The sequence below is a fragment of the Brassica oleracea genome, chromosome C4, assembly GCF_000695525.1.
Source record: "Brassica oleracea var. oleracea cultivar TO1000 chromosome C4, BOL, whole genome shotgun sequence".
Taxonomy (NCBI): Eukaryota; Viridiplantae; Streptophyta; class Magnoliopsida; order Brassicales; family Brassicaceae; genus Brassica; species Brassica oleracea.
This window is the reverse complement of record NC_027751.1, coordinates 47533391-47543081: the sequence shown is the minus strand read 5'-3', so window position 1 is coordinate 47543081 and position 9691 is coordinate 47533391. Positions and strand designations below refer to the sequence as shown.

Here is a 9691-nt window from a genome sequence, read left to right as displayed (position 1 = left end):
AAAAAATAAAAAATCAGTGGACTTTGATGAGCTTCGCTTCAATGGCCGAGTCAACGCGAAATGCTTCGCTTCAGTGGCGGAAACTACCACCGATCATAGCTTTACTCTTGATTCTCCCGATCGTCTCGGGAAGTTACTTCAAACCGTTCAATGTGAGCTACGACCACAGGGCTCTAATCGTCGCCGGGAAACGGCGCATGTTAGTCTCCGCCGGAGTTCACTACCCTCGCGCCACTCCTCAAGTAAACCATCTCTCTCAGTGATTTGATTGATTGATTGATAATGGTTGTGATCATTTTGATTAAATTGTTGAAATTGGATTTTTCAGATGTGGCCTGACCTCATCGCGAAGAGCAAAGAAGGTGGTGCTGACGTGGTTCAGACTTATGTGTTTTGGAGTGGGCATGAGCCTGTTAAGGGTCAGGTTTGCTATATTATATCTCTCTCTGTGTGTCTTCTCTCTATCTCTATATTATGTGAGGTTAAAGGTGGAAACTTTGGAATGTGATGTTTCAGTATAACTTTGAAGGAAGATACGACCTTGTCAAATTTGTGAAGCTTGTTGGATCGAGTGGTCTCTATCTCCATCTTCGCATTGGTCCTTACGTTTGTGCTGAGTGGAACTTTGGGTATTGCCTTCTTACAACTGCTTGTGTCTCTGTTTTTTTTTTGGCCAGCTCTCTTTATTTTATTTTTTTCCCCTTTGATTCTTGTTAGAGGGTTCCCAGTGTGGTTGCGTGATGTCCCTGGCATAGAGTTTCGAACAGACAATGAGCCTTTTAAGGTACATTTCCTTTTCTTAGAGTCTGTTTTAGCTTTGGTTATAATCATATGTTTCTGCTTGATGTTTTGCAGAAGGAGATGCAGAAGTTTGTAACGAAGATTGTGGGTCTGATGCGGGAAGCAAAGATGTTCTGTTGGCAAGGCGGTCCTGTAATCATGCTGCAGGTCTTATGAGTGTTTCTGTATTTTCTGAACGTTATTTCCAAAGCATAGAGTTTTTTTTTTTCCATTTGTACTCTTGCTATAAAGGCTATATATGACGATTCTTATGTTGGTGATATTCTCTCGCATTGACTTTTAGAGATATATGTTTTTTTTTGGCACAGATTGAGAATGAATATGGGGATGTTGAGAAATCGTATGGGCAGAAGGGAAAGGATTACGTCAAATGGGCTGCTAGTATGGCTCTAGGGCTTGGTGCTGGAGTTCCTTGGGTTATGTGCAAGCAAACAGACGCTCCAGAGAATATTGTAATGTTGCTAACTTGACTTTTTCTGGATTAAGATGACTCGCTGAACCTTTCACCAGGCTAATAATTGTATAGAGCCATTTGACGTCTATTTATCTCTTTTCTCTTTAGCTTGATGCATGCAATGGATACTATTGTGATGGTTTTAAACCAAATTCGAAGACCAAGCCAGTACTTTGGACAGAGGATTGGGATGGATGGTATGTTTTTTTTTTCTGTCATGCAGTCTTCTGACAAAGTTTTGCTCTTTTCAAAGAAGTGTGTCTCCTTGAAGTTTTTGTTTCAAGGCCAATGTAACAATTGGCCCTAATTTGTTTCAGAGAATTTTCCTTATTTGGATTGAATGAGTATGTTAGGTTGGATTTTTAAAGGTACACGAAGTGGGGTGGAAGTTTGCCTCACAGACCTGCTGAAGATCTTGCATTTGCAGTCGCAAGATTTTATCAACGCGGAGGAAGCTTTCAAAATTATTACATGGTACAACAATTACACACTAGATGATAATTTTCATTTGCGTCATCATCTTGCTGTTGGATATATCTTTACGGCTGATTCTGAATGATATTCAAAAACAAGGATGATTAGTTCCATGAGTTTCTTCCTTCAGTTGAGAAACTAGTTCCTAATAAGCCGTAGTATTGGCTTTACATCCCTCCCTTAGAACCCCCAAGGCGAGCTATGTAGGAGATAATTACGCAACTTGCTTAAATTGCGTTTGCTCAACTTGATTATAGAATGCCTGTGAACATTCAATGCTTTCACCGGTTTGTGCTGCATATATCAATGAGTCTGTTTTACGGTTGCAGTATTTTGGTGGAACAAACTTTGGTCGAACTTCTGGTGGTCCTTTCTACATTACCAGCTACGATTATGATGCTCCTCTTGATGAATATGGTGGGTGCAAGCTAAGACTAGCAGGAACGCAGATTGCTAAGAAAAATATAGTTACTTATTTATCTAATGAAGTTATGTTTGTCCTATACTAAGGTCTGAGGAGCGAGCCAAAGTGGGGGCATCTAAAGGATCTTCATGCTGCCATAAAACTTTGTGAACCTGCCCTTGTTGCAGCAGATGCACCTCAGTATAAAAAACTGGGATCAAATCAGGAGGTATGCTACTACTCTCAAATGCTTGTTACGTATATAGTTCACTCTTTCTAAGTTATAATTGACCAATGCTGATAGATAAGTTTCCTACCGGTTTGATTGGTACTCTCCTTTGCTTGTCAAAATTTTCACTTGGTTATGATGCCAAGTGTAGTCTTTATTGCCATTTACAGAGTTGACTGATGTACTGAATTAATTACTGGGCCGTTTTTCTATTAGCTTTCTGCATGAAATATGAGGTATTATATTATATATGCTGAAGATTCCGGGTTCTTACTTGTAAATAACGCAATGTCCAGGCACACATATATCATGGAGATGGTGAGACTGGAGGAAAGGTGTGCGCTGCATTTCTCGCAAACATTGATGAGCATAAATCTGCATATGTGAAATTTAATGGCCAATCATATACTTTACCACCTTGGTCAGTTAGTATATTGCCAGACTGTCGACATGTGGCTTACAACACTGCCAAGGTTTGATATTCAGTTTCTACTGGTATTGTAATTGCTTGTGCCGTTTTATCCTTCTTTATTGCGAATACTGCTAGCTGTGTACGAAATCTTAAAAACAGAGCTGTCACTTTGAGAACACTTAGAAGGATTAGTTCTGTTACTGTTGTTTCACTACGACTCTTTGAAACTGCCCAAATATCATCTGCTTTGAACTTGAGTTATCTGTTTTAATCAGGCAATTAGCTTTTTAATTTGCTTCAGATAGTAGTTTTCGTTTTAAGTCTTTCAAGATGGTTCTTGAGATTATCGTTTTCTGTCTGTTCTTGAACAGGTAGGAGCACAGACTTCTGTTAAAACGGTTGAACCTGCTAGGCCTCCTTTAGGTAGTATGTCTATACTGCAAAAAGTCGTGAGTCAGGATAGTGCTTCTTACATTTCGAAATCATGGATGGCTCTGAAAGAGCCAATTGGCATATGGGGTGAAAACAATTTCACTGCCCAAGGATTATTGGAGCATTTGAATGTTACAAAAGACCAGTCTGATTACCTGTGGCATAAGACAAGGTAGCTATGCGTTGTTATCTATTTCGTGATCTAACTAACAACAATCATTTCAAGAAGCTTTTACATCAAAAATTGACTGTTATGCTCTTGCCAGTTCATTATTATAGAGGAGTTTAGTACTGTGAAATCTATAATATTTACTAGTTCTTTGTCTTTTTAGCTGTAATAGCTTTCCTTCTTCTCAACCAAATGTAGAATAAGCGTAACTGAGGATGATATCTCGTTCTGGAAGAAAAATGGAGCTAACCCAACACTGTCAGTTGATAGCATGAGGGATGTGTTGCGTGTGTTTGTAAACAAACAACTCTCAGGTAATTTTTAGCACATTCTCTTGCTTCTTAGGCATATCTGTCATTTTACAAATGGACTGGTCCCATATTGCGTCTGTGTACGGTACCGCTTTTGTGTATATCCTTTACAAGAGGGTTACATTGCTTTCATGAAGTGCAAAGTCTTGGGAGTTATTTTCGGTCATGTTCACTAACTTTGTTCTCCTGCTGAATGGAAGTAAAGGCAGTATTGTTGGACACTGGGTGAAGGCAGAGCAGCCTGTACGTTTTGTGCAAGGAAACAATGATTTACTTCTCTTGACTCAAACAGTTGGCTTACAGGTAAAAATTCTACTACCTATTTTCTTCCTTTTACTTTTCTTCTGACAGCTAACTGTGATCATTTTCGACTTCATGACACAGAATTACGGTGCTTTCTTGGAGAAGGATGGAGCAGGTTTTAGAGGCAAAGCGAAGCTTACTGGCTTCAAGAATGGAGACGTGGACCTGTCAAAATCGTCATGGACCTATCAGGTGTGGATTCTTATTTCTTTCTCTCGTTTTATCTAAAATCTGAAGTTCATTGTGGAAGCATTTGAATGTTTGGGGTTTATTGTAGGTGGGACTGAAGGGAGAGGCTGAGAAAGTATATACTGTTGAATACAATGAAAAAGCTGAGTGGAGTACCTTGGATACCGAAGCTTCACCTTCCATCTTTATGTGGTACAAGGTATGTGGAACATGTTGACGTTTTGTTGACTCAATTATCTTTTATTATCATCTTCATGGTTCCTTTTCTTTCCCCTTATTTGAACTAGACATACTTCAACACCCCAGACGGAACAGATCCTGTTGTTCTAGATCTAGGAAGTATGGGAAAGGGACAAGCATGGGTCAACGGACACCATATTGGAAGGTACTGGAGTATCATTGCCCAAAAGGATGGATGTGACAAAACTTGTGATTATCGTGGAGCCTACACTTCAGACAAGTGCACAACAAATTGTGGAAAGCCTACGCAAACCAGGTAAATAACTACACAATGACTATTAAAACCCCATTGTACTGATCTAATATCATTGCACAGGTACCATGTACCACGTTCTTGGTTAAAGCCTGACAGTAATCTACTAGTGCTCTTTGAAGAAACCGGGGGAAACCCATTTAAAATCTCGGTTAAGACGGTTACTGCTGGTGTTCTGTGCGGTCAAGTCTCGGAATCTCATTATCCACCTCTGAGGAAATGGTCCACACCAGGTTTCATGGACGGAACAATGTCGATAAACAGTGTGGCACCAGAGATGCATCTGCGTTGTGAAGAAGGGCATGTAATATCATCCATAGAATTTGCTAGCTACGGAACTCCAAGAGGTAGCTGCGAGAAGTTCTCTACCGGGAAATGCCACGCATCCAAATCGTTATCAGTCGTCTCTGAGGTAAATGTTGACATAAATAGCTATAAATTTGATTTTTAGAAATTGTGAAAGATGACTTTAAAAGTTCATTGTTCTCTTCTACAGGCTTGTAAAGGACGCAACAGCTGCTTCATTGAAGTGTCGAATGCTGCATTTCAGAGTGATCCATGTAAAGGAACTTTAAAGACATTAGCGGTTATGGCACGATGCTCGCCTTCTCAGAACACGAGTTGCCTTCGACAGCGTGAAACTGCTTCAGATTGATGAACAACTATTGTTTACATGACTAATATCTTGGAGAAGACCACAGTTTATCAACTAGTAAGAAGAACATTCCTCATCACAAGCTTTTTGCTTTGATCTTTTATCTTTCAGAGACTGAACAGTTGAGTTTGGTCTTGTTCATGTCCAATCTTGTCCACTTGAAACCAATAAACAAGAAACCATCTTGAATGTGTTTCTGCTTGTACAGTTTATTGTTAACACTTGAAAATGTTCGGTAACACAGCTGGGTGTAATGATTTAGATCTAAATCGTTATAAATGCAAATATTTATGTGTGTCCAAGTCATGCATATATATACTAATATTCATTTATTATTTTAAACATCAATTTATTATTCATTTTAAGATATATATGCAAATAATTTGTGTGCGCGCACAATGGCTTAGATCATTCGAATAGCAGTGGAGTGTTTACGGATGGTTGAATGAGTAAATTCTAAGCACGGTATTAACGAGAAGAAGATAAAGGCTAGGGCTTACTACGGGCAACTGAAAGTGTTTGGTCGTTTGAAACAAAGTAATTTTCATTCTTCTCCATCTTTCTTAATATAAACTACAAATTCTGATAATGCGAATTGAAACATGATAAATACTACTATTATCAAGATCTAGACAAACGGGAACAATAGCGAAACATTACAAGAGTCACAACAGCGGTGGTTACCAAAATGCTCGATCTCTTCAGTTCCATTCGTCTGAAAAAATTGGATATCCGGGAGGACAACGTTACGTGATCTAGATGTTTAAGTCCATATGTTTTGCTGTCCAAACGTCCAAGGGGGACCAAATTTTCAACAAAAGGAGATATCACACAAATCTCTGCAGCGATGAAACGAACTTCACCTGTCTCTGGGTAACATTTGAACAACCTCTTGTAACTGTATTGGAAGAAAAGGTTTCCTTTCTTAGAAACCGCCACTGGCCTAGTCCAAAACCATAAAGGGGAAGATGGGTCGTCGTAAGGGTGGTCGAGAGGGAATAAACGTATGGAGTAAATCACGCTCCATGTTTCTTCTGGTGCTTCCGCGCTCCATATCTTCACGTTCCAATGATCGTTGTCAATATAGGTTGCAGCTAAGGCTAGACGCTTTTCAAGGTTTGCTACCTGGAATGATTTTCCGAGTGCTCCTAACGGTAGTCCAACGTCACGCCACTCTTGTGCATGAAGATCCAAAGCTAAAAGTTTTTGATCAGGCAATACTTCTACCCAATAGATGGACCCATTTACACATGTCGACTGTGTTTAAAATGGCGCATGGCGCACCAAGGCGAGACGGTCCAAGCCTTGCGCCTTACGCCATGGCTCAAAAAGGCGCTCGCCATGAAGAACATATTTGTTATGTCTTGGTTTGTCGTGTATTGGAGAAGAAAAGTAAAAAACACTTATGCAACGATTGCTTCACGTAGGAGACACTTAATTTAAATAAGATGCAAGCTTTATTATTCGAAGATAGTTAAACCAAAACAAAATTATTCAAACCAAAAACCCAAAAACAAAGTCTCAAATGTAGAAACCAAAAGATAATATCATATTAAATAACTTAAAACCAATGCCTAAAATTCATCTTCAGAAACACCATTATTCTCATCTTCATCATCGTACTCAACATCCTCATACCCAAGGTTATTCAACATGATTCCATATTTTCTTCCTGGATCAACTTCACGAAGTGTAGCACTAGCCCCAGCCTCAGACATTAAAATTGTGATCAAAGGGAAAAAACCAAAGTAAATTACACGTAAAGAGCTTGAGACAAAAACCAGACTGATCATAAGTTATGATCCATAACTAGACTGTGATCACTGACCAAAGATGAGACAGAATGAAGACAAAAAAAGAGAACAAAAAAAAGAAAGTGCAGAGAGTAAAAGACTAACCGTGTGTTGTTAACTCCGACGAAAGCAACCGCAGTACGTTCTAATCTGTGACAAAGGAACACATGAATCTATAAGAAGAATAAGCACAAACAAGATTGAAAAGAGTAGAGACTAGAGAGTTCTAACCTTAAGCAAAAAACCTTGAGATCTATGTTTATGTTGAGTTACGTAACTTGTGTTTTATAAAGCTAGAGTTTTCGTTATTATGACGTTTAAGTTTCCCGAGGCTTAAGGTTTAGATGGCTAAGGTTTAATTATTAATTAAGGTTTGGTTTCATACCTGGTTTAGATACGGTTTACATATAGTCTTCATGGCGCGCCTTTTGCTCGCCTTCTGGCCTAGGCGTCTCCATGGCGCGCGCCTTACGGAACCAACCCTCGCCTAGGAGGTACATGGCGATGGAGCCGTCGCCTGAGTTCGCCTCGCGCCATGGCGCAAAAGGCGAGCGCCATTTTAAACACAGCATGTCGACTTCCTTCTATATCCTATCTCATAAGGAGGCGGACTCAGTCTCTGCCATCTCCCAATGTTAACGTCAAGAATCTCGCAACGGTGAATCTCCCAATGATGGTTAAAGCCCATCCTCACTATTTTATAGCTCCCGCTCACATTGTCTCGCCCGAATCCCATCCTCCAATATCCAGGGAAGACATCAAATAATACAGAATCTGTGGTTTCATGTTTTCAGAGCTATCAATGAATATTTATATATTTCTGATCAAAAAACAAAAACTAAATATATATATTTCTACCTAAGTAATAATTAGCATAACCGGGAAACGGTGGATCTCGGCCAGAAGAGAATCTAAGAAACTCTCCGGTGGAAGGGTTGAAAACATTGACCCATCCTGGTACGGGGATGCAAACTAGACCGTCACATGACAGCGACGGTCGTGAGGTGACATCACACTGTAGATAGACTATCTCGACCTCTTCGTCCTCTTTGAACCACGTTAGGGTTCGGTTTCGGTGGTCTCCTCCTGCCATGATTTTCGTCTTCGTTTGAGCATTCATCATAAGCCTCCTCTCCTCGAACCTCCTCGACTCGAGTATTGACCTCCATTGTTTTGAGACGGTTCTGAATTTGACGATGGATTTCAGTGGCAGTTGAAGGAAGATCTCTTCCAGTAGGTCGGGAACTAGGTACATGGGAATAGGGTTTATCTTCTTCCGCAAGTTATTGGCTAGAATGTTTGTATAAGACAGTAGAGTTTTGTCGTAAACCTAAGTAGGGATGTCAATAGAGCTACCGGACTCGGCCCAAAACCTGTAAATATTTGAATTCAGTCTAGCTCGGTCCGAAAATATTTTAGATTCCGGTCCAGTCTTGCTATAGCGTTTTCGTGTTTTTTTTTTGCTTCTCAAAATAAGTTGTTAAAAACATTGTAAATACTATTTTCACCATTTTAAAACATGCAAGTTTTCAGAAAAAAAAAATTAGTTTAAATTTTCGTTCTTCGAATATAAAGCCAGTCTATACAGTTCAAAACCATAATATAAACAAACCAAATTTAATTAACAAAATATATATAATTAAAATTAAATTAAAACTATGTATATAAGAGAACAAACTTTTGTGCTAAACACTGGCAAATTTTCCATACTTTATATTTTGAAAATACATGTTCAACTTAAAGAAGAAGATACATTGTATGGAATTTAGAATCTCACTATCGGATGATCAAACAATGAAGTGCATTCATAACTTCCATATTTTTCTTTGTTAGAGTTTGAAGCAAACCAATATTAAAATATATGTTAATATCAAGAATAGTTCTGATGCAAGAATGATAATATCTAAGTTTTGGATTATTGGACCGACACTAGTCCAAACAGGTTTGATCCGAAAACATCTAAAATCCAAATGGATTTATTTACCCCTAAAATCCCAGGTTTCTGGACTTAAATAACTAAACCCAAGTCTGCTAATTCATAAGGCTAGGCGGGTCATGCTTCGGGACTTCGGTCTTAATTTACGTGTCTAACCTAAGTTTGTTTCTTTTCTCCGACTTTTTTTTTAACTATTTGTTCAACTTTTTTATATATTAAATCTCATCCGTAGGAACAATTTCAATCTCATCAAAACGATTTACCTAAGCTATTATTTACCTAAAAAGAAACTACTATATGATTTACCTAAGCTATGATTAGCATAACGGCGCATCACTGGATATGGCCCGGAAGGGAATCTAAGAAACTCTCCCGTGGAAGGGTTAAAAACGTTGACCCAGCCAGGTATGGGATGCAGACCAGACCGTCACATGACAGCGACGCTCGCGAGGCGACATCAAAGTGTAAGTAGACCATTTCCACCTCTTCGTCTCCTTGGAATCCTTGTGGGATTCGGTTTCGCTCTCCTACTGCCATGATCATCTGCTTCGTTTGAACATTCATGATATGATACGCCTCCTCGACTCGAGTATAGATCTCCATTGTTTTGAGGGTTTTGAATTTTAGGATGGTTTTC

The 9691-nt window shown here is 39.2% G+C and overlaps 2 protein-coding genes across 2 annotated transcripts; one reads left to right on the top strand and one right to left on the bottom strand.

Moving 5' to 3' along the window:
- LOC106341920 (beta-galactosidase 9) lies at positions 1 to 5627 on the top strand. The gene is made up of 19 exons (XM_013780672.1): positions 1 to 242; positions 329 to 424; positions 517 to 629; positions 718 to 784; positions 856 to 948; positions 1110 to 1253; positions 1364 to 1452; positions 1624 to 1729; positions 2059 to 2146; positions 2240 to 2361; positions 2658 to 2834; positions 3145 to 3377; positions 3573 to 3688; positions 3891 to 3988; positions 4070 to 4180; positions 4266 to 4376; positions 4465 to 4673; positions 4734 to 5082; positions 5167 to 5627. The coding sequence occupies exons 1-19, from the start codon at positions 27 to 29 to the stop codon at positions 5323 to 5325; spliced, it is 2697 nt and encodes an 898-aa protein (XP_013636126.1). The 5' UTR covers positions 1 to 26; the 3' UTR covers positions 5326 to 5627.
- A 319-nt stretch (positions 5628 to 5946) lies between these two features.
- On the bottom strand, positions 5947 to 8373 carry LOC106341520 (F-box/LRR-repeat protein At2g43260-like). The gene is made up of 3 exons (XM_013780277.1): positions 7977 to 8373; positions 7691 to 7892; positions 5947 to 6577 (listed from the first exon to the last, which is right to left on the bottom strand). Exons 1-3 carry the CDS (start codon positions 8371 to 8373, stop codon positions 5947 to 5949), a joined length of 1230 nt encoding a protein of 409 aa, XP_013635731.1.
- Between the last annotated feature and the right edge of the window lie 1318 nt (positions 8374 to 9691).